The sequence below is a fragment of the Oryza sativa genome, chromosome 7, assembly GCF_034140825.1.
Source record: "Oryza sativa Japonica Group chromosome 7, ASM3414082v1".
Classification (NCBI taxonomy): domain Eukaryota; kingdom Viridiplantae; phylum Streptophyta; class Magnoliopsida; order Poales; family Poaceae; genus Oryza; species Oryza sativa.
Window position 1 is genome coordinate 2,243,268 of NC_089041.1, and position 22,848 is coordinate 2,266,115.

Genomic DNA, 22,848 nt, shown 5'->3' on the forward strand with positions numbered 1-22,848 from the left:
CAACAACAAAATTGGCAGGTGTTATATTGGAGCTAGAATGAGCTGCAAATTGCTTCAGCCCGAGATTAAACAGACAACTAAACCCAGACTAGCATACATCCAACGCCCGCAGCTAATCTTTGAATCCAGATTATACATCCACATCAAACAGAGCATGCATGCACGCACTCAGGCATAAATTAAACCACTGTTCTTCTAATCAAGTCTTAGAGAAAGAAATAAGCCTCACATCCTCTCATATAGATCACTTGGAGCGTCCAAAGTATGGGATCTTCCCAACCAGAAAAGCCCAGACGTTCTCCAGAATGAGGTTGGTAAAGGTGTCTATAACCATTTTCACGTCTTCTGCATCAATTGATTGAAGCACCATACCCAACTCTTGCGCGAACTTGTCAATCACGAAGGGAATTCCGAACTTGATCGCCAGTACAACTGTCACAACAACTCCAACAAAGAGGCCTAGTCCAGTTGTAAAAGGTATACTCCAACGAAGTTGATTCATCATGACCTTGATTTTATCCATGTCTGCAGCTCCGGTCCTAAAATTTCCAAATGACAAACATTGATTATTCTTAACTTTCATTAAAAAGAACACATGTATGCACTAACAGAAACTAATGATTGGTACATACTGTGCATACTAACCACATAATAAAAAGATTAAATTTCAGTTTAGATCACTTTTAATAACTGAAGTTTCACAATATACTAGGGCCTAACATATATTTCACATAAACACCACATATAGTACCATTCTTTACACTTTCGATAAGAATTTACAGCTATACATATCCTAGCGCAAAAAAAACTATACATAACAATAGATCCTACCAAACAAATAGGGTTTCATTAATTAGTACTAACTCTGTCTCAAACATAACAATCTAGGATATGATTAGGCTTATCATAGGACTATAAATTTAGACATGCTCTATGTCCAAATTCATAGTCTTGGGATAGATCTAATCTTATCTTAGATAAGATTGTGGAACGAAGGAAGTACATATAAACTTCCACAAATCAGTCACCACATGACAATTGAGGGCACTTAACTTGATGAATACTCAGACTAAAAATAGTGAAGTAGCTCGTCGCACCCCTAATTAGAGTCAATTCTTTAGAGTGACAGGTAATTAAGTCATTCAAAAATTAAATCAACAATTTAAGATAATCAATCAAGCAATATGATATTTGTTGCTTGCCCTTTGTGAACCCCGGTCCAAAGTGTTAAAGAATGTTACTATATGCAGTGTTATGTGAAAATATGAACCTATAACTAGTCCGGTGTAAAATTTTGGTTAGTAAAGAAGGCCCAAAATAAAATATACTCTTAACAAAAAAGATGAACAAATTGATTGATTTTAAACAGCTCATACAACAGAGATGATTAGATGAATGGTTTCTCACCTCGGACGAGAACACAAGTCGTCGAGTTTGCCAGAGATGTTCCTGGCGTAGAGAAGAATCCTTTGGAGAAGACGTTCATCGCGAGGTTTCGTCCTCCGACGGCGACGAGCACCGGGCGCGCGGTCGTCGGCCTTGTCGGCGTCGCCCTCAACGACCACCCCGGCAACATCCTTGGCCTTGTCGACGTCGCTCGTGCCATCGACGACCACCGCGGCGACATTCTTGGCCTTGTCCTGGTCGCCCGCGCCCTCGACATCCTGGCTGCCCGCACCTCCCGCTCCGGTACCGAACTTGTCGACATCGGTCGCGTCCTGGAGGCCGGCGCCGTCAGCCATCTTGGCTTTGTCGGCGTCGTCATTGATGTGCTTGTAGGCGATGCCGTTCATGGCGCTGCTGTCGCCTGGTCCACCTCCATGAGAATCGAGCAGCTCTTTGAGACCTTGGTCTTTCTGGTTGGAGGGGAGTGACGAGATGCCCCTGTTGCGGAGGAACGGAGAAGGGGGCAGCAACGGGAGCGGACGGACGACGAGAGCGCGCGGTGGGTTGCCGTGGCCGCGCCCGCGGACGGTGATCTTGGCGTCCCGGCGCCAGCCCGTCTCCTTGGCGACGGCGACGTCCTTGGAGAAGAGCACGGCGTTCACCGCGGCCACCGCTCTGGTGTCGTCCTGGATGGCGGCGAGCGACGCGGCCTCCCGTGTCGTCGCCCCCTGCCCCTGGCGCAGCAGCTCAGAGCGGTTGGTGACAGACAGCACGGAGGTGTGACGACCAGCCAGCATCGGTGGCGATGGTGGTGCGCCCGCGGGCCAGCGACGCGGCAGCCTTGGCGGCGGCGCGGAGGCGGATCATGTTCCGTCGTCGGGAGCGCGCGGTTGTAGCTGGTTGTGGTGGAGCTAGCGATCGAGCTAACCCTAGACGACGACGGAGCGGGGCATGGCGAGGTCGGAGGCGGCGGCGATAGGTGGATGGGGGGAAGGGATGGGATCGATCAAACCCTAGTTAGACTCACCATCTCACACCAGCCGCGGCTCGTGCTCGTGTGCTCCGAGAGTGAGAGAGAGAGGAATAAGGACGTGTTTCTTTTGCTTTTGCTTTTAGCTGTTGATCCCCTCAGGCGGTTGCAGGAGAAGACGGAAACCAAACCGTGCCTAAACGGCGTTAGCCAGCTGATTCGTCTACTCATTCCCTCCAGGGATGGGACCCACCATGCAAGTCCGACCGACTAGGCGACTACTGGTTGCATTGCACCTAAGCCGCGCGCCATGCACCGATCGTATGTATACTGCGTTCACCACTGGACCTCGCACGCAACGCAAACGTACGGTTCGACCGATCCATACGACCATACCCTAGCCTGGCGCACGGTGCAGTGGTAGCGAGTAGCGACAACCCTTTTTAATTACACTTTTGCCCTTTTCTTTTCTACCGTAGTGGGTTACAAGCGCGCGCTTAGCCCTTGTATACTTTCTTTCTTTCTTTTTTATTTTTAAGAAAGCCCTTGGTAATACTAGTGGTACAATGTTCGTGTGGCTGACCTGATTTAAAGTTGCTGGAAAGGATTAACTAATTATTCCCACTCTCCCTAAAATTTTCATGAGGCCGGTGAGAGTGGGCACCAAGGGCTAGCTGTTTAGTTTGATGTCACAAATATGTAGTTTGAATGTATTTTGTTATATATTCTTTGAGGAGGAGGGGTATCCTTTCGAGTTTCTCAATTCAATAATATCTACCTGGTGTTCAAGAAATCAATATTGTTAGAGGCAATTTTATGGTCTACCGATGGATAAATGGCTAATTTTGCTACATGGCTATTTAATTCGTTATTGGGCATTATAAAAATGTGCTATAGCTAGAGGACACTTACAAAACTGGTATATTTTGTGAGGATGTCGTGGCTGTTATTTTATTATTTATGGCCTAATCATATAGAGAAAACTTTCAAAAAAGATAAGAATTTTGCCCATAAGCTTCTAACCTAACATTGGATTGAATAAGTAATAAGATGTATGATATTAATGCACTTGGCATGATGACCAATTGAGAGTTGCATAATTAATGTGCATTTTGAAAATATGGAAGGAAATCAAAATTCTGGTTTATTTTCAAAATTCTGTAAAAAATTAAAAATTTAGAAGAGTTACAAACACAGCCTTAAAGAGCTAGCAATTTTAATAAAAATGTAGTCTCCAACAGAGTTGGTATTCGACTATCTAAACCAAAATGTGACAATTTTAATAAAAATGTAGTCTCCAACAGACTTGCCAAACGGATGGCTAAGCCATCCGGCTAGCCAAACTCATCTCCTAGCTAGCAAAACTTGCCAAACGTGGGCCCCACCACCCTCCAAACCCCCTCTTTCCCCGTCCCCTCACTCACTCTCCCTCTGTGTCGCCGTCCTTTTCTTTTCCACCCCTCTTCGCACCAGCGCTCCCTCTCTGTCGCACTCCTCTCACGTCGCAGTTGTTGAAGATCCATAACTTCGCGCCACCGCTGTCAAAGATTGGGAGCCAAGATCACTAGCAAGCGCCAGGCGCCAGGGTCCCCTCCTCACGTTGCCACCGTACGTCCGCTGCTGATTTCCAGTAGTCTCCATCGCATATGCTGCTGATTTCCATCTCCGTCGCCTCCTCGCCGACGCACATCCTCCTCCTCCATTGCAGCAAGCATCTAGGTTGGGGGTCGCCGTTGTCCATCCTCCGTCGCCAGCTACGTCCAGCAAAGGAGCTCCCCATCCTCTGCCTCCTGCCCCCGTCGTCGTCTGCTACATGGATCCGTCGTCAAGCTCATCCTCCACGCCGACTACCGCCCCTTTTTCCTTGCCACCGAGTTCGTCCTATGCGTCGACTGTCGCGCCCTCTCCGTCGAGGTCATCCGGATCATCGAGCTCACCGCTCCGCTGGGCCACCACGTGAATCTCACTCCCCTGGTTGGAGAGAGAAGACAATGGGCGAGGGGAAAAATACAGAGGGAAGGACAAGAGAAGTAAAGAGAGACTAACATGTTGGGATTGGGATAACTATTACTCCAGATTGGAGAATGTGATAGAAAGTTTGTTGGACTAAATACAAATATACTGTAGTTCTCTAATTTTTACTAAATAGCCATGCTCTAGGCTCAACTTTTCTCGAGAGGCAGTCAGGGCCAGCCCTGGCCCTATGCAGCCGAGGCGACCGCCGGGGGCCTATGATGATAGGGGCCAATACCTAATACTAGTAGTCTAGTACCTCATCCGATGTTGAGATCAATTATTTTTATTCATAATTAAATGTGTTGCAAATGAGTTTGCCAGATTCTTCGATGTCCGCGCCTGAGATTCTGAAGTTTGTTATGGATGCAAATTGTTATCTAAATATTTTTGTTGCGTATCGAATTCTCTTAACTGTACCTGTGACGGTAGCTTCAGCTAAAAGAAGTTTCTCAAAATTGAAGTTTCGAAGAACTATCTAAGATCAACTATGTCACAAGAAAGGTTAAATGGCTTGGCTATGTGCTCAATCGAGAAGAATATCTTGGACACTATTGATCTTAATACCATTCTTGATAATTTTGCATCAAGAAATGCCCGAAGAAGTATCTTTTTATGGGAAGCAATGGATATGATGTGGTTCTATTCTTCATTAAGTTAATGAATAATGATATTAATTTCAAGTTACAAATATATTGTTATTTTGGTCGACTTTATTTCTTGATAATTATCAGACATGTTAAATTTAATATATGTATGTATTTGTTTTTATTTTACAAGTAAAATTAATGTCTATATATACTATAAAATTTTATATATAGCTTAGAGGGTCCATCGTGATGAGTTCACTTAGGATCCTCGGAATCATAGGACCGGCCCCGGAGGCGGTAGCCATATTGTGTTCACGCAATGGATTACTAGAGGAGTAATAGTAGTTGACAGACATGACTATACTAGAGTTGCCTGGAATTCAAACAGCGTAAAGCAAGGTACTAGCCTCTGGGCATGCGGGACCTAGCTACCCAGCAGCATCTGGGCACGACGGCACGGGTCAGCTTGCCCATTAAGGAAAGGGAACAGACACCGATGACCGGACTCGGGCTCTGGAAGGAAGCACAAGTAAGCCAGCAAACGGAACTAAACGGCGTCAAAGGGGAAAAGAAAAAGGACTCCCTCCCTTCCAGTACGCATAGATGAGATCAGTGCTCCGATCTCATCTATGCCTTGCCTAATCTTCATCAATCCCTGGTCGATCGTGGGCTCGTTTGAAACAATATTTTTTTTCTCTGGTTTTTATAGGAATCTGGTTTGAAAAAAAATATATTCAAATTTCAAGGCTGCTTGTAAATCTAATAATTTCATAGACTTTTTTAGGAAAGGCACAACATTTTTCAGCTGAACGGATGAATATAATGGACGATGAATTATCCGATTTGCAGTGATATTAGAGGTATCTTATTCGAAAAGAAACAATATTTAAAGGTACAAAACAGTATACATTAACAATTATAAAAGTGTAGAGTTTTGTTTTATAGTAGAAGTTTTCTAATAAAGCTTCTGAAAAATTACCGTTTAGAAACTTGGCAAGTATACTCTAGTGTATAAATATAAGATCTTGATATTATATAATGCGTAACAGCGTAAGAGAAAAAAAAAGACGTGGGCTTTAGGCTCATTTGACTCAGACCTGTAGGCATCGTTTAGCTTAGACGGGACGGCTAAGATGATGAAAACACGATCGATAATTAGCACACGATTAATTAAATATTAACTATTGAAAATTTAAAAGTTGATCTGTTTAATTTCTACATAAAAAAGTTTTGTTTTTAAAAGATACACCATTTAGCAATTTAAAAAGGAAAAAATACGAATTACCCCCCCGAACTATTGCGGTCGTCTGAATTACCCTCCTGAACCACAAAACCGGACATTCTTCACCCCGAACTATGTAAACCGGACGAATTACCCCCCTCGACCCAATCCACAGTGGTTTTGGTCTACGTGGCGTACGCGTGGCAGTACAGTCAGCATTTTATTTATTAAAAAAATATGGGACCCATGTGTCATACTCCTATCCAACTATTCCCCCCTCTCTCTCTTCTCTCATTCTCTCTCACTCACGCGCATGGAGGCAGGCGGGCGACAGGGAGCGGCGGCGGGGGTGCGGCGGAGGAGGCGAGCGGCGGCGGTGTGCGGCGGAGGAGACGAGCGGCGGCGGGGTGCGGCGGAGGAGGCGAGCGGCGGCGGGGTGTGACGGAGAAGACGAGCGGCGGCGGCGGCGGGGGGGGGGGGTGTGCGGCGGAGGAGGCGAGCGCGGCGGCATCGCGGGCCACGCGGAGCCGCCTCGCCTCGACGAGCGCTACCACGACCATGGTGAGGCAGACCGTCGCCGCATCCGGCCGGTTGACCTGGCCGTCGTTGCGGGCCATGTGGAGCCGTCTCGTCTCGACGAGCGCCGCCACGAACATGGCGAGACAGGCCGTCGCCATGCGGGCGCCGATGCGCTGGAGCATCGTGATGCCGCCGCCGCGCTCGCCTCTCCACCCCCTCGCCTCCTCCTCCGCCGCCGCCGTCTAAAGGAGAAGAGAGAAAGAGAGAGAGAGAGAGCGAGAAACTGACAGGTGGGGCTCACATAATTTCTAATAAATAAATTGCTGAGTGGACTGCCATGTAGACCAAAACCACCGCGGATTGGATCAGGGGGGTAATTCGTCCGGTTTACATAGTTCGGGGTGAAGAATATCCGGTTTTATGGTTCAGGGGGGTAATTCAAATGACTGCGATAGTTGGGGAGGGGGGTTAATTCGTACCTTTTCCATTTAAAAAACACATAAAAATTATTAAGCGTGTGGCTACGTATAGTTTACTCTTTCCATCTATACTAGCCACTTTGTCACGCGTTGCACGACTTTGATGCCCACTTTGACATGTAAAAGTTCTATGATGAATGTCCGTTGAAAATATATGCGGAAATTCAATTTTTATATGAAGAACTTGATAAAGAACCGCTATGGATTTTATTTCGTTATATTTTTTCATCTTAAATTGAATTAATGTTTTAATTGTCAAGTGTATTTTTTTAGATAATGGAATGAAACATCCCGGCCTTTGCTTAAAAGAGCTATAGCCAATTGTCAAGTGTATGAATATCTTTCGGTTTGAAAGAAGAAGATTCATTTTAATAGAATCCACATTTTATTAGTAGAAAAAGTTTATTTTTATTTTTCTTTTAAAGTTGGGTTTCATGGTATAATGGATAATCATCAGTCTGTTTAAGCTCGTCACATGAAGAAAAGAGGATGGAATTTCTGCTTTCCAGCTTCTATTAGAAAAGAATTTACTCAGAGCCACAAACAAATTGCTTCGTCTCCATAGCCGGTGGAACTCTTCCCTCTCCTTTTCTCCCGGAGCCTCTTGAAGCCTTCAGACTACCCTTGGGCCCTTTTGATTTGGAGAAAAAACATAGGAATTTTAGAGGTTTTCAATCCTATAGGAAAATTTCCTATAAAGCCCTTTGAAACAAAGGATTGAATCATATCCAATCCTTTAAAATTCCTATGGAATGGACAATCCTATAGAGATTTTGGAGGAAATTTAGCAAGAGCTTCAACCTCTTGCTAACTTTCCTTTGAGTCTATCTCTCTCATCCAATTCCTGTGTTTTTCCTGTGGTTCAATCAAACAGTCATTCCTGTATTTTTCCTGTGTTTTGCAATCATTTGTTTTACACTTACATTCCTATCAAAATCCTACGTTTTTCCTATTCCTACGTTTTCTCAATCCTGCGATTCAAAGGGGCCCTTAACCTTTTGATTCTTTGTTGGGCTCTATATCCAACGGTAAATTTTGTTTCAAAGCTATATTTGATGGCCATTAGTCTTCTGATGACTTGGTAAATCCTCCATTCGAGAAAGAATAATTCTTTCACTAGTTAAGATGTAGCCTTTGACATTGGTATTAAGAAGGGTAAAATAAACCTAAGGAATAAAATTTAAATTTTATTAGTTGTTATATTTTAAGATGAATATAGTAGTTTCTATAAATTCCCTTAGAAAATTACTCCCTCCATTCCAATATAATATATAAGATATAACCATCCTTAACCTAAAGAGTAAAAAATAATTATTATCGCATTATTGTTTGAATCATCCAAAAAATATTATACATACACCCAATAAAATCACTGATTTTTACTATGAAAGAGATAAAAACATAATAGTTTAGGGCCCTTTGAATCGAAGGAATGAAAAAACAGTGGAATAGGAAAACACAGGATTCTGACAGGAATACAATTGTAAAACAGAGGAAAAACACAGGAATGGCCGTTATTTGATTGGACCACAGGAAAAACGCAGGAATCAGATGAGAGAGATAGACTCAGAGGAAATGTTCCAAGAGGTTAGACCTCTTGCTAACTTTCCTCCAAAATGTGCATAGGATTACCCATTCCATAGGAATTTTAAATGATTGGATATGATTCAATCCTTTGTTTCAAAAGCCTTCATAGGATTTTTTCCTTAGGATTGAAATCCTCTAAAATTTCTACATTTTTTCTAAAAATCAAAGGGGCCCTTAGTGGAGAAAAATTGCTAGTTAATTACATACATGCATGTACGCCAGTACATGCTACTCCCTCTCCCCAAAAAAATTCAAACCCTAGCATCCCAAGAAAGTTTTAAGATTAGCAACAAAAGTCTAGAATACCCTTAATTAATGTGAATGTTGTATTGGTTGATGCATAGGTGAGGGGTATTGAAGTAATAAAAATTTTCGATTTGCATATTGGTGATAGATAATAAGGAATGAGTTGATTTATTTTTGGATAAATTTCAAACCTAGGAGTTGGTTTATTTCGAATAGAGGAGAACTGCTAGGGAGTCCTTGCTACTGTTCGAGTGACTGCATGCACTTCCCTTGGCAAACAATCAAATAAAAATGCTGCTGCTACTACTACTCCACTACTCCATCCTCGCGCGTTTTCTGTTGAGCACTGAGAGCAGGCTACTACTACTAGCTTCATGTACTCATCACAAGTCACAAGTCACAAGTCACAATAGGAGTATAGTACACATCAAATCACATCCTGTAGAGATTCTCCCTTCCCTCTTGTCTCCGTTTCTCTCACACACGCATACTCCTAGTATTTGTCTCTCCATCAGAATAGGAGTACAATTAAACATTTGCAGTAGTAGGCCAGCTTGGTACTAATAACCGGTTACATTTGCAGTATAGGCCGTGTTTATACTCCCTCACGCACATTTCGCCACTTTGAAATTGCGGATGATAAACAATGTACTCCCTCCGTCCGAGTGTATAAGAAGTTTTAGAGTTGGACAATGTTATTAAGGCCCTGTTTAGTTTCAGGGGTGAAAAGTTTTGACGTGTTACATCGGATATATGGACATACATTTGAAATATTAAACATAGTCTATTAACAAAACATATTACAGATTCCACCTCTAAACCGCGAGATAAATTTATTAAGCCTAATTAATCCGTCATTAGCAAATATTTACTGTAGCACAACATTGTCAAATCATGGCGCAATTAGGCTTAAAAGATTTGTCTCGCAATTTACACATAATCTATGCAATTAGTTTTTTTCGTCTATATTTAATACTCCGTACATGTGTCCAAACATTCGATGTGACATGGTGAAAAGTTTTTGTGTGGGAACTAAACAGGGCCTAAGAAAGTATATAGAAATGAACGGTGGAGGTTTGTGATTGGATGAGTAGTGGAGGTACTAGGTGGAAAAATTGAATATTGGAGGGTTGTTATTGGTTGAGAGGAGAATGTTGGTGGAGAAGTTGTTATATTTTGGGATAAATCTTAAAGTCTAGAAGTTGTTATATTTTGGGACGGAGGGAGTATGTTGAGGTAGAAGAAAGTCACTCAATATGTTTTTGTTGGCCTAAGAAGAAGTGAAGGTAGGTGGAAAAATTAAATGGTGGAGGGTTGTTATTAGTTGAGAGGAGAATGTTGGTGGAGAAGTTGTTATATTTTGAGACAAATCCTAAAGTCTAGAAGTTGTTATATTTTAGGACGGATGGAGTATATTGAGGTAGAAGAAAGTCACTCAATATGCTTTTGCTGGCCTAATATTTACTCCCTCACTCCTAAAGTATAAACACTTCTAAAATTTAACCACAAGGAGAGATGTGGAATTAAAATGAAGGGCTGTTGAAATTTGTTGAGATAAGAAAATATAGATAAAGAAATTATTAAAATGAAGGGATGTTGAAATTTGTTGAGATAAGAAAATATAGATAAAGAAATTAAATGAGAGAATGTTATGATTAGTTGAGACAATGAAAGGGGTAAGCAGCATTATTTTGGAAAAGAACTTCAATGCTATATATATATATATATATATATATATATATATATATATATATATATATATATATATATATATATATATATATATATATAAAAGACGAACAGGGTTCCCTGTTAACTATAGAAGTAGAGAAAAGTAGAAAGAGATATGTAGCTAAATTGTGGTGATTCAAATTTTAAAGGTGGGGATTAATCTATACCATTTTACCATTTTTTATTTAACCTTTTTAATTTTTAATTTTAAAAACAATCTATTCCAAAACTTATTTTTAAAATCCGAACCTTTTATAGACACTTTAGCTGACTGTTGGAGTGGAATAATACTGTCACGGTGATGTGAATAACGTGATGGTGTTATTTGGTTACATCGGTTTAGAACGGGTTATTTTTTAAATAAAAAAGGTTCCCGTCTTACACAAAATGCAAATCGCATTATGAAAAAGAAAAACAATACTGCAAAATCAAATTATGTTTTTCTTTCTGGAAAAAGAAGCCTGAGTTTATACGTCAAATGCAATAATACGCCGCTTTGCGTCTGTTCGGATGGTTGGCTGCTGCAGCCAACACCAACAATGTTATACACACACCGAGAAATCAACGAATTACGACGGCTGCAGTTGAAGATATTGAATATATCTACTTTGCATACGAATCTAAATAAGTGTACGTTTAGATTTATATAGAAATTAACTTTATTAATATGAATGTATTAGTTTCGTGTAATACTATCTACGAAAACCGCTAGTTTGCTGGTAAAGACATGAATGGTTGTTTTGGATTAAAACCAAAATGTGCTCTACTAAAATTTTGGTAACTTAGCCACCAATGGATTGGTAGAGTATTTCACCCTAAGGAACATATAGCGAGTCATATACAGTAATTGGTGTTAACTCGCTGGGGTCATATACAGTAACAAGTCATGTACAACCGACCCGAGGCCCGGCCCGGCCCGTGAGACCGATACGATTTGGAGCTTGCACTTGGCATAAAGAAGAGGAGATAAACGGAGCAACACACTTTCCCCCTCGAAGAGAGCGACCCCAAAACAAACCAAACCAAACCCTAGACGCCTCGCCTTCTTCGATTCGTCCTTCCCTCGATCCGCTGTGCTATGGCGCTGCGCCACCTGCCCGGGAAGCTGAGGCTCACCGCCGCCGCCGCATGGTTCCTGGTCGCCCTCGACTTCTCTCCCGCTCCTCCCAGGTCCGTCGTCTGATTCCCCACCTCTTCCTCATCCGTGGTAGCTACATGTGGTGCTTAATTTCCTGCGCATCCGAGACGACGAGGTCATGCATCTCCGCGCGTACCATGTTTTCACGTGGAATCGTAGATCGATCGCAATCGTATCCTATAATCATCAATAGACTGCACGCACGATTCTCTTTAAATAATTGCAATCCCCAGCTGCCGGTGCTTTATTTCCCCTCGCACCTCACTTTTTTTACTGAAATCGTCGCTGTTTTTGTATATTTGCGATTAGCCTTAGCAAATGTATATTGTGCCTGTCGATGCTATTCTGGCAAACCCAATTAGGATGCTGTTTGGAACTATTTTGTACCTTATTAATTTTAATATAAGTAAAGAAATACAAGTGTGAAACATGGAATCTGAGCCACCGCTTCTTCCCTTGCCATACTGCTGCTTGATCTGGCTCAGGGTGTGGTTTCTGCTGCTGGATCTATCAGCTTTAGTAAGGGGAGCGGCAGGCAGCATGACAATGGGGAACAGAGGATTCTTTACGGTTGAGGGAAGTAGATGATCATGAGCGAGGACGGAGGTTGATTGAGGCTAATCCGGTTTAGGGTATGGCTGTATGGGTAAACCGAAGTAGCAAAACGAGACAATTCATGGAAACATGGACCATTCATTCATCAGCATTTCATTGATGAAGCTTCATATTATTTCGTACATTAGGGCGTGTGGATGTGAGAAGGCAATCTGAATGTTGGTTGGGGGGAAAGTACTGTTTATGAGCTAGACCTTGGTGCATATTTTGGAGGTGTTGGTGTTGACGAAGAGTGATAAGCCTGCTCTGGATTCATGCCTCGATAATTTAGGATTGCTCTTGACCAAGTTTTTGGATTTACAGGGGTATAAGCGGCTGGAAAGCTTGGTCAAACAAGTACTGGCCTCACTCCTACCTTGGGAGACCTTAGTGTTTTGCCATATCCATGATTTATTGATTTGGTTTAGGTCTCATGGTTTGAAAATATGGAAGAGGGCACTTATATATGTTAGAGATCTTTTTTTTTTTGGCCATTCTTAGTTACATATAACTGACTAGCTTCTTCTATGTTAGTATAGTTGCATTTATGCTACATGAAGGGATTGCATGCACCATATAATCTTGTAGGAGTAATTCTTTCTTAAAATGAATAACATGCACAGCTAATTCATCTTTTTATTCAAGATGGTAGTACTATGTGCTTTCAAAGATTTTCTGTTAGGCTGTTTGCGGTGTATGGTTTAAGTAATTAGTTTACATGTCAAGTTGGTTTATTTGGTAATCTTGTTGAATTGCAGGGCGAAAAAAATGGCCGTGCAAGTAGAGTGGTCCTGAATGAAAAAAGTGAACGTGAAAAAGAAATCTTGTAAGTGCTCTATGTAATAATAACCTGATGTTTGATTTAAGTATAAATGGAGTGATCCTAATTCATTCATTTACCATGGTTGTTTCTGGAAGGCAAGACATGGAAAGAACTATCAAGAGGCTACCTATGATTACAGCGTTGTCTATGGTTGGTGGTGCTGGCCTTGCGTTTGGCTTCTTGGGATGTGTGTTTGTTATTGCCTCGGCCAGTGAAGACTGAGGAGACAGTTTAACAATTGGTCAGTTCGCTGTTTGTATGAGGCATCGTGCATTTGGTGTTAGTCCAAGAGTACTAATTTTTATGTGGGTAATGTCTGTTATGTAAGATCGACGCGAAGTTCTTAAATAGTAGTAGTACCACCCAGCATCGATCCCAGAGGGATGTGATCGTAGGGAAGGAAAAAGAACTACTGTCTAAAAGACTGTATTATGCTGCGGTGTGTTTAAACTAATATATTATTATTATGTTGTTGTGTGTTGTGGATCAAGTTCCCATCTTATTTTTTCGCTTATGCTTATTCTTATTAGTTAAAATTTGAGCTTTCAAACTTAAATTTGGAGTTGATTTTGAGGTTTTTTAATCGAAGTTTATTTTTTAAAGCTTTTTTCCTTCTTTTAAATTGCTAAAAACATGCATGAATTATTATTATTATTATTTTCTACAAATATGTCGTTTGGCTATTCTACTAATAAGTAGGGGCCGTTCGCAGCTCATGTTATTATATATATACATGCTATATATTGATCTGACACCTTATACCATACCTCTTTCTTTGATGATGACATAAATTGAATTCATCTTCCAAAAATTACTCTCCCCTGTTTGTCCGCCTAAGCCTAAGCTGTAGGATCATTCAAGGTGACAGCAGAGCCAGCATCATGGAATATGGAGGCGCGGCTTCGCTTTGTCTCTTTAACCGCTCGGACGCCGAGACTAGACTAGCAACAGCTGTGTGCTGTGCCTGTTACCGCGGCGGCCAGCCAAGGAGTAGCATGGCGAGAGAGACAGAGACCTCTCGGATAAGATGCTCCCGAATACTTACGTGGCACTGGCATCCGCTAATTCGATCCGGTTCACGTCTTCTACCCTAGTGGTACTATTATTATAAACACTAACGTGTGGGATAAAATAATAGAATATATCTTCTCCGTCTCAAAAAGGACCAATTCTACCTACGAATTTGGACACATGTAGGAGTTCGTTTTTTCTGGGACGAAGTAGTATATATTAGTGATTATAATAATAATGTCATTATGGCAGATGATTCTCACCCACTTCGCTCGACTAGAGAGAGTGCTGTTAATTTCCATCCTCAGATCCATCGTATGCAGACCTTGAGGGTTGCTTTCGCCATCGAGTTCGATCGAGCACATAATTTGCTCTCTGTGGACTGCATGTTGTGGCCTCCATATGCATCTTGTGTGGGCAGCGTCGTCTGCCATGGATCGCCGCTTGTCTTGTGTTGGGCGACGCTCAAGATCGAATATCAGACAGAGCAAGAGCGCCATGGCGCCAGAGTATGGAGTTGCCAATTTGTCATCGTTCGGAGCTGTGGTCACTACGTATTACCAGTTGCAAAAGTTACAGTACGTCCACCCACCACCAAACTAATTAACTGCAAAAAGCCTTGTAGTGGTATTCTCTGGTGTCACCAATTAAGCAGCTACGGCCTTGTTTAGTTCGTGTGCTAAAAATTTTTGGAAGTTCGAAGAACAATTTTTCTTCAAACTTTCAAAAATTCCGTCACATCAATTGTTAGGACACATGCATGAAGCATTAAATGTGGACGAAAAAAACAATTGCACAGTTTGCATGTGAATTACAAGACGAATCTTTTGAGCCTAATTACGCCATGATTTGACAATGTGGTGCTACAGTAAATATTTGCTAATGACGAATTAATTAGGCTTAATAGATTCGTCTCGCAATTTACAATTGGATTATATAATTTGTTTTGTTATTAGATTTTAATACTTTAAATGTGCGTCCATATACATCTAAAAGTTTCTGAGCATGAACTAAACACGGCCTACATCGTCTGTACATTGAATACCCACACTGCCATACATGATCCTCCCTAGGCGATTAGGCCCGTCCCTGCCATCCATGTCCTCTTGCTGCGTACTCCCTCAGTCAAAAAAAAACACAACCTTTAGATGTGATATTTTCTAGTACAACGAATCTGGACATACTGCTGTCCAGATTCATTATATTAGAAAACATACCATTCAATACTAGGTTGAGTTTTTTTTACAGAGGGAGTATACTACTTTAGGTTGTGCTCTCTCTTACCCTGGTTCGTAAATCGGAGTGGCAGATTAGCGTATTATTAGTTAAGTATTAGCTTAATTTTTTAAAAAATAGATTAATATGATTTTTTAAGCAATTTTCTATAAAATCCATTTGTATAAAACTACACTATTTAGCAATTTGATAAACGTGCGCACGAAAAAGGATAGAGTATAATTAAGTTGGCGAAACGCAATAGAAACCACCCTAATCGCATATTATTCTGTGTTCATTTTTACTAGTTCCCAACCCTTCTATCTCGTTTTCCACGTGCACGCTTTTCAAACTGATGGTACGTGATTTGCAATGCTTTAAAAATATTATATTAATATATTTTTTAAGTTTTTATACTAAATATTTAATTAATCATATATTAATTTATTGCTCCATTTTGCGTGTGGGGGGGAGTGGTTCCCAACCCCTCCATAAATACAGTTATATTTAATCTATAAAGCAACAGGTACGTTCTTTGCTAGGTGCACCCAACAAAATATACATAAAACATCCTTATCTCTTTGCTCAACCATCCGATCTGTTCATCTGAAGACTGAAAATGGACCGTGGGTATCTCTGTCTTATAATACCATGATGAAATTACCGATCCGCTCCTCCGCGCAATTTCCGCTCCTTTTGACGCCCACGACTCTGCCACCTAAATAAACCATTGGGATAATGTTTTTTATTTTCTAATTTGATATAATGTTACACACACTACTTAAAAAAGGGTTTTCCTTGTACATATACCTCTTTAAATTGCAGACGGACCAATCATGTCTGCGAAAATCATCCTCCATTTTCGTGCGCGGCTCCTTAAAAGGACCGCACAAAAAAATCGATTTTCGCGTGTGAGCCTCTTAAATGGATCGCATGCGAAAATGAGTCTATTTTCACGAGCGAACCTCTTAAGAGGTAGGTACGCAAGCAAAAATATCCCTCCCTCTTTTCCCTCTCACTCACTTTAAAATTTTCACCTATCTCCCTTTTATTTTCCCACTCATCCCTCTATCTCCTCTCCTATCTATCTCTTTCCTCCTCTCCTCTCCGCGGCTCGGTGGCCGGCTCGGCGTCGACGCCGACGAGGTGGTAGCCGGGAGTGGCGGCTCGCGGCTCGGCGGGCTCGGGCATGGCGAGGTGACGAGGCAGGAGGCGGCGGCCGACGTGCTCACGTCGACGGCCGCATGCAGAAGGCAGCGAGGGGCGACGGCGATCGTCCCCCGCTTGGATCCGGCGACGGCGGCCGTCCCCCACATAGATCCACGCGGATCCGGTGGTGGTGGCGGCAGCCGGTGGGCGGTGGGGAAGAGCCGTGGCGGTGGCGGATCTGACGAGGACAGCGGCGACGGTGGCTTCGAGGTTAGGGTTCGGAGGAGGCGTGGCGACAGCGGATTTGACGAGGACGACGGCTTCGAGGTTAGGGTTCGGAGAAGGCGTGATGATGATGGATCTAACTAGGATGACGGCGACGAGGAGGAGGAGGAGGTTAGGGTTCAGGTTTTTGATTTTATTTTTAGTTTTGCATGCGGACGACATAAGCACCTGAACGCAAAAGTAGCGATTTTTGTAGATACCTGTGTGCGTGCGGTTCATCCTTCCGCATGAGAAATCCCTTTTTCACCGCACGCAAAAATCATTTTCGTAGTAGTGACGTAGTTACTTCTACGATTTCAATATATTAAGACGGTCTAATTGGACAAGTAGGCCAACTATTCCTAAGACCATTTTTTCAAAGTATACATGGAAGTTGATAGGTCATATTCTTAAGAAGAAATTTCAAAAATCTATAACTTTACTATCAGTTTGCTGCAACATTAGTGACATGTTTCAGTTTGCTGCAATAATAACGTGAGAAATTATCATAAAACTACAACTTTTACGTTATATACTGCTACAGTTATCACCTACTCCCTCCGTTTCACAATGTAAGACTTTCTAGCATTGTCCACATTCATATAGATGTTAATAAATCTAGACACACATACATCTATATGAATATGGATAATGCTAAAAAGTCTTACATTGTGAAACGGAGGGAGTATATGTATTGTAGCAGTATATAACGTAGAAGTTGCAGTTTTGTAATAATTTCATACGCTATTATTGCAGCAAACTAAAACATGTCACTAATGTTGCAGCAAATTAATAGTTTTATCACTAAAGTTACAATTTTCTGAAATTTACTTTATTTATAAATATTGTAGTAGAATGAATGTTATTGCCGCTAATGCAAAGAGGCGAGGTTGCTTCCCGTATCATCGGTGTAAACGCCAGGGTTCACCATACCGCCGGTAACCGCGCGGTTACCGGGCTTACCGCGGGGGTACGGTAATGTAAATACCGCGGTAACCTCCTTAAATTCAAATAAATTTAAAAAATAATTTGAATTTTTGATGAATTTTACACGGTTTCGTACGGTTTTTCACGGTGCTTACCGCCGGGGCGCGGTAACTCCGGCCCTGGCGGTTTGAAAAACCCTGCTAAACGCTGCCTTTTGGGCTGGGTGGGGTCCTCAACGTTGTCATTCCATTCGGCAGGTACCTCTGATAGGTTGTGTCGCCTCTACTCTTTTAACTACTCCCTCATCCTATAACGATCGTCATACATATACATATTTATGTATCAAGACCAATAATAATTTTATTCGTATTAATTAAGATACCATGCGCACATTTTCCCGCAATGCATGCATTGATTAAAACACCATACCAATTACACTTTAGCATGTACACATTCTCCCATGCTTCGTTAATTGTATTTTAATGAAATCCGTGTCCATATGATTATATGATGATGAATTTGAGAAATTTTGGATTCCATTATACGATGATATGGGAAGGAGGAAGTACTAATTAATTAATCCCTTGGTTTGTTTAAGTAAATAAATATATAGAACGATATGCATATTCATTCAGTTTTGAGACTAGCCGTACGTGCAATTGGGCCTGGCCTCCCCTAATTATGACATACTAATTAATCCTCTAATTATGTAATTATGTCAAGCACTGTGTTGGTTCCTTACAGTTTTGCAGGCCCAATTAAGCAGGCTAGTGATTAATGTATACTGGGCTACGGTGGCCCCCGTCATCGGAGATGTCACTGCTGTCTCCGTCTTCTAACCACACGCTTCGCTTTGCTCTCGTCACCAACACTAGTAATTAATCACTGGTTATCGATCCCATATTTTTGATGGTGCCGTCGTCTCCCACGACCATCCATTTAAGACCGGTAAATTCTTCTCTCTTCCCCCTTTCCTCACCTCTCTCCCACCCTGTCTAAACCCAGGATTTTAATTATTGATTGGCCCCACCGTTATTTCGTCGGAGTCACCGCCATCTCGCCATAGCTGGGGAAGAAGGCATGTAGGATGAATCGTGACGGATCCAATGATGGAGGGTTCGACAGAAATCCACCCCAAATTTACATCAAATGGAGGTTAGCACTTCTGATAATATATAGATACGAAAACATACTTTTGTTGTACTTTGGAATGGAGGGTGCATGCTCAAAACATATAGAACATTATATTGATACGATATTCCTTTAGAGTAAAATGCTTAAAAATTTGTGTGTATTATGGTACAATTTTATTTTATAATCATCATCATTCAGTACATATCTTTTAAGTTGGTATCTTAAGTCCAAATCCTGGCTTCGCCGTTGTGTTTGATTTAAATAAATGCATGAAAATGATCCTAACATCTACTCCATCCGTCCCAAAAAAGAGCATTCCTAGCATCTCAAGATAAAACTGGGGAGTCAAAATGACCAAAATACCCTTATGATTGGAAAAAGTAGTAAGGGTGATAGGTATGTAAAATGTATTCAAGACATGATTGGAAAACGTTGTAAGGGTGATAGGTATGTAAAATGTATTCAAGTATATTCAAGACATAAAACTTCCTGCTTTATGTGTTGAGTGTAGTTAGGATGATAGAAGTTATATTTTTTTTTTACAAAATTCAAACTCTATAAGTTACTACTCCCCCCGTCTAAAAAAAATAATTTAGGTGGAGATGTGACCCATCCCCTCATATACATATATTAATCTAGTGGGGGTCATACATACATCCCCTCCTAGATTGATTCTTTTTGGAACGAATGGAGTAAGTTTTTAGGATGGAGAGAGTACTATATATTTTGATTTTACATGTTGTTTGATGAAGGCGGGACATAGATGACACTACTGTGAGCAGGCTGCTGCCCATGATTACAGCCACGTCCATGCAGATTTGTATCAGGTGCAGTTGGTACTATGACTGCAACTTAGGCAGTCCACTGCCACCTGTTAGATCTGAATCTAACGGTCCACATGCACCCGGATACTGTAGAACATTGTAGCAACAAACATTCTCTATTCCTACTGCAGGTGATCCCATATCCTGTCCATGCATGGTTGCTGCTGCTGGGCCCCCCGGCCTTCTGGGGATGTGTTTTTTTGTTGCTTTCGGAGGCAAAGATGAGGGGGTGTTTTAGTCCCTCTCACCCAAACACTCTCTCACAGGAGGTGTTTAACCAGTTGTCAGTTCGCTGTTAGTTTAAGAGTATATTATTATGGTTAATTAATTACCGGTTATGTAAGAGTGATGTAATGCATGTGGTGGAGAGAAAAAAAAGTACTCTTCAAATAACCACTACTCGCAAGCATTGTTGGTTTATAAATAGGAGTACATTATTTTCATGCCAGCTGCCAGGTGCCCAGCTTCTTTTATTCTAAGTAGTTATTGAATTGCATGGTGCAACTAAGGATCATTATTTTTTGAGAGATCGATGAACGTGAGCATGAACTCTTGTAACCAATTAATTAATCTATTGTTTTTATTTAATTAAGTAAGGTCTCCTTTAGAACGCAACATTCAAAAACCGCAAAAATAGGAAAAAAATGTAGGGATATATTGCTCTTTTGAATATTTTGAAACACATGATTATTTTAGCTAGTGCTTTAGGATGGTTTACATGAAATAGACTACAAGAATTATACAAGAATCACTTGTGGAAGAGTGAGGAAGTAGAGGGAGTGCATTATATTGGACTTATCAAAGGGGAAAAAAAAAGAGCTATCACACAGGATTTTATCCAAGTTTGTTCCTCCAAAGGGCCATATAGAATTAAAATCCGTAGAAACTCAATTCTCTAAATTCCTATAAAAATCCTCCAATCCAAAGGACACGACTTAAACAATCCTGCGTGACAACTTGACTTAACGATCTTAACATGCAGTACTGTATCAATTCTCTATAATTCCATGCATGGATGAATGCTACACGAGACATAGTGACATAATTGGATTTGACACCTAGTGCATTTCCTAGCTCCGTATTTGTTCTTGATCGATGCACTTGCACATTAGTATGTCACCTCATGATTAAACTCAGGGAATCAAACTCTCAATTGCAGCTGAATTGAGCATTCAGCTGCAATTGAGAGGCATTCCTCCGGCCGGTCGCTGGGGAACTTGCTGCAGCACAAGGGATCCTTGCTCTCTTTGGAGAGGCCTCTGGTCTTCATACCAACTTCACCAAATGCTCCGCGATCCCGATCAGCTGCTCGGAGGAAGAGGTCGCAGTACTTGGTAACTCCTTCCCCTGCCCAGTTGAGGAGTTCCCATGCAAATATTTGGGTTTGACTCTTTCCATCAGAAAGCTGTGTCGTGAGGGCCTCCAACCTCTGGTCGATAGGATTGCGCAGCGGCTGCCGCTGTGGCGATCGGATTGGTTCCAGCCGGCCGGGCGCCTAGCACTTGTCAAAGCAGTGCTGAGTGCGATCCCGGTTTACCTGCTCATCGCCATTGCCCCCCCAAAATGGGTGCTGAAAGCCATCGACAAGATATGACGCGGCTTCCTCTGGTATGGTCGTGCTTCCTCTGGTATGGTCGTGCGAATGCTCAGGGTGGCCACTACCGGCTGGCTTGGTCCCGAGTCTGCGCGCCATTGGAATATGGGGGACTTGGCATCCACAACCTGGAGTTCATGGGAATTGCACTCCATTCTAGGTGGCTCTGGGGTGCTGAAAGCCATCGACAAGATACGACGCGGCTTCCTCTGGTATGGTCGTGCGAATGCTCAGGGTGGCCACTACCGGCTGGCTTGGTCCTGAGTCTGCGCGCCATTGGAATATGGGGGACTTGGCATCCACAACCTGGAGTTCATGGGAATTGCACTCCGTTCTAGGTGGCTCTGGGCTCAACGCGCCTCCCAATCCCTATCCTGGCAGGGGTTGCAAATCTCGTGCTCCAGACAAGAGCGCGAGTTTGTGGCCGCTTGACCTGTGTCCTTGGCGATGGCAAGTCGATCCTCTTCTGGGAGGACAGATGGCTACAGGGTTCGAGTCTTCACTCTTTGGCACCCGAGCTCTATGATCGCATTCGTGTCCGCCGGAAGCTCTTGGTTGCTGATGCATTGGCCAACAACCGTTGGATCCGCGATCTCCATGGCTCCTTGGGAGTCCAGGCAATCTTGCAATACTTGCATATTTGGTCGTTGCTGCGGACAACAACTCTCTCCGAGGGCCATCCTGATTCTTTCATTTGGAGGTGGGAGAGTTCGGGGTTATACTCCACCCGGTCGGCTTACCTTGCCCTCTTCGTGGGCAGGATCTCATTTCAGCACCTGCCAATCTGGCGATCTTTTGCCCCGCCTCGGTGTCGCTACTTCCTGTGGTTGGTCGCTCACCGACGCTGCTGGATGGCTGACCGTTTGGAGAAGCGTGGACTGCCACACCCAGCCTTTTTGTGTCTTCTGTGACTAAGTGGAAGAGACAATCAACCACATTCTGATTGGATGCCCCGAGTCCCTCCAGCTATGGTGGACTGTCCTTTCAAGCCTCGGCCTCCCTCAGTGTTTCTCCTCTGGCGCTGTTTCCTTCCATGAGTGGCACTCTCTTGCCGGCTCAAAGTTCCGAGGGAGCGTCGTTGTGGGTTCGATACGATTGTGACTCTTGGCGCTTGGTCCATTTGGAAAGAAAGGAACAACCGTGTGTTCAACAACCGTTCCCGGTCCTGGCCTGAGGTTGTCACAGCCATGGCGCAAGAAGCCGCCCTGTGGCGTCTTGCCCATCCCCTGTCGCCAGCGCTTCCTAGTTAGCTTATTTGGTCGTTCGGTCGTCACATTGTAATAGCGAGAGTAGGCTTAAGTCCTTTTTTTTTCCCTTTCCCTCCCTTTTTTTCCCTATCTCTCTTCTTTGTTTGCCATTTGTATAAATTTTATTTCTCTTAATACAAAAGTGCGCAATCCTTTTGCGTATTCCAAAAAAAAAATTGAGAGGT

General features: G+C 42.4%; 1 protein-coding gene and 1 long non-coding RNA gene across 2 annotated transcripts; one reads left to right on the forward strand and one right to left on the reverse strand.

Moving 5' to 3' along the window:
* LOC4342388 (uncharacterized) lies at positions 1-2,471 on the reverse strand. The gene is made up of 2 exons (XM_015790903.3): positions 1,408-2,471; positions 1-539 (listed from the first exon to the last, which is right to left on the reverse strand). Exons 1-2 carry the CDS (start codon positions 2,181-2,183, stop codon positions 245-247), a joined length of 1,071 nt encoding a protein of 356 aa, XP_015646389.1. The 5' UTR covers positions 2,184-2,471; the 3' UTR covers positions 1-244.
* Positions 2,472-11,725: 9,254 nt separating this feature from the next.
* On the forward strand, positions 11,726-13,788 carry LOC136357159 (uncharacterized). Its single transcript, XR_010742324.1, has 3 exons — positions 11,726-11,913; positions 13,234-13,301; positions 13,394-13,788. It is a non-coding gene; the product is annotated as an uncharacterized lncRNA (long non-coding RNA).
* The last annotated feature ends 9,060 nt before the right edge of the window (positions 13,789-22,848 follow it).

Bases quoted from the DNA above. Each gene is read 5' to 3' on its own strand.
- LOC4342388 (XM_015790903.3), bottom strand. From the start codon at position 2,183: ATGCTGGCTGGTCGTCACACCTCCGTGCTGTCTGTCACCAACCGCTCT. The intron at 540-1,407 runs GTGAGAAACCAT...TGGAAATTTTAG, and splicing joins GACTTGTGTTCTCGTCCGAG to GACCGGAGCTGCAGACATGG.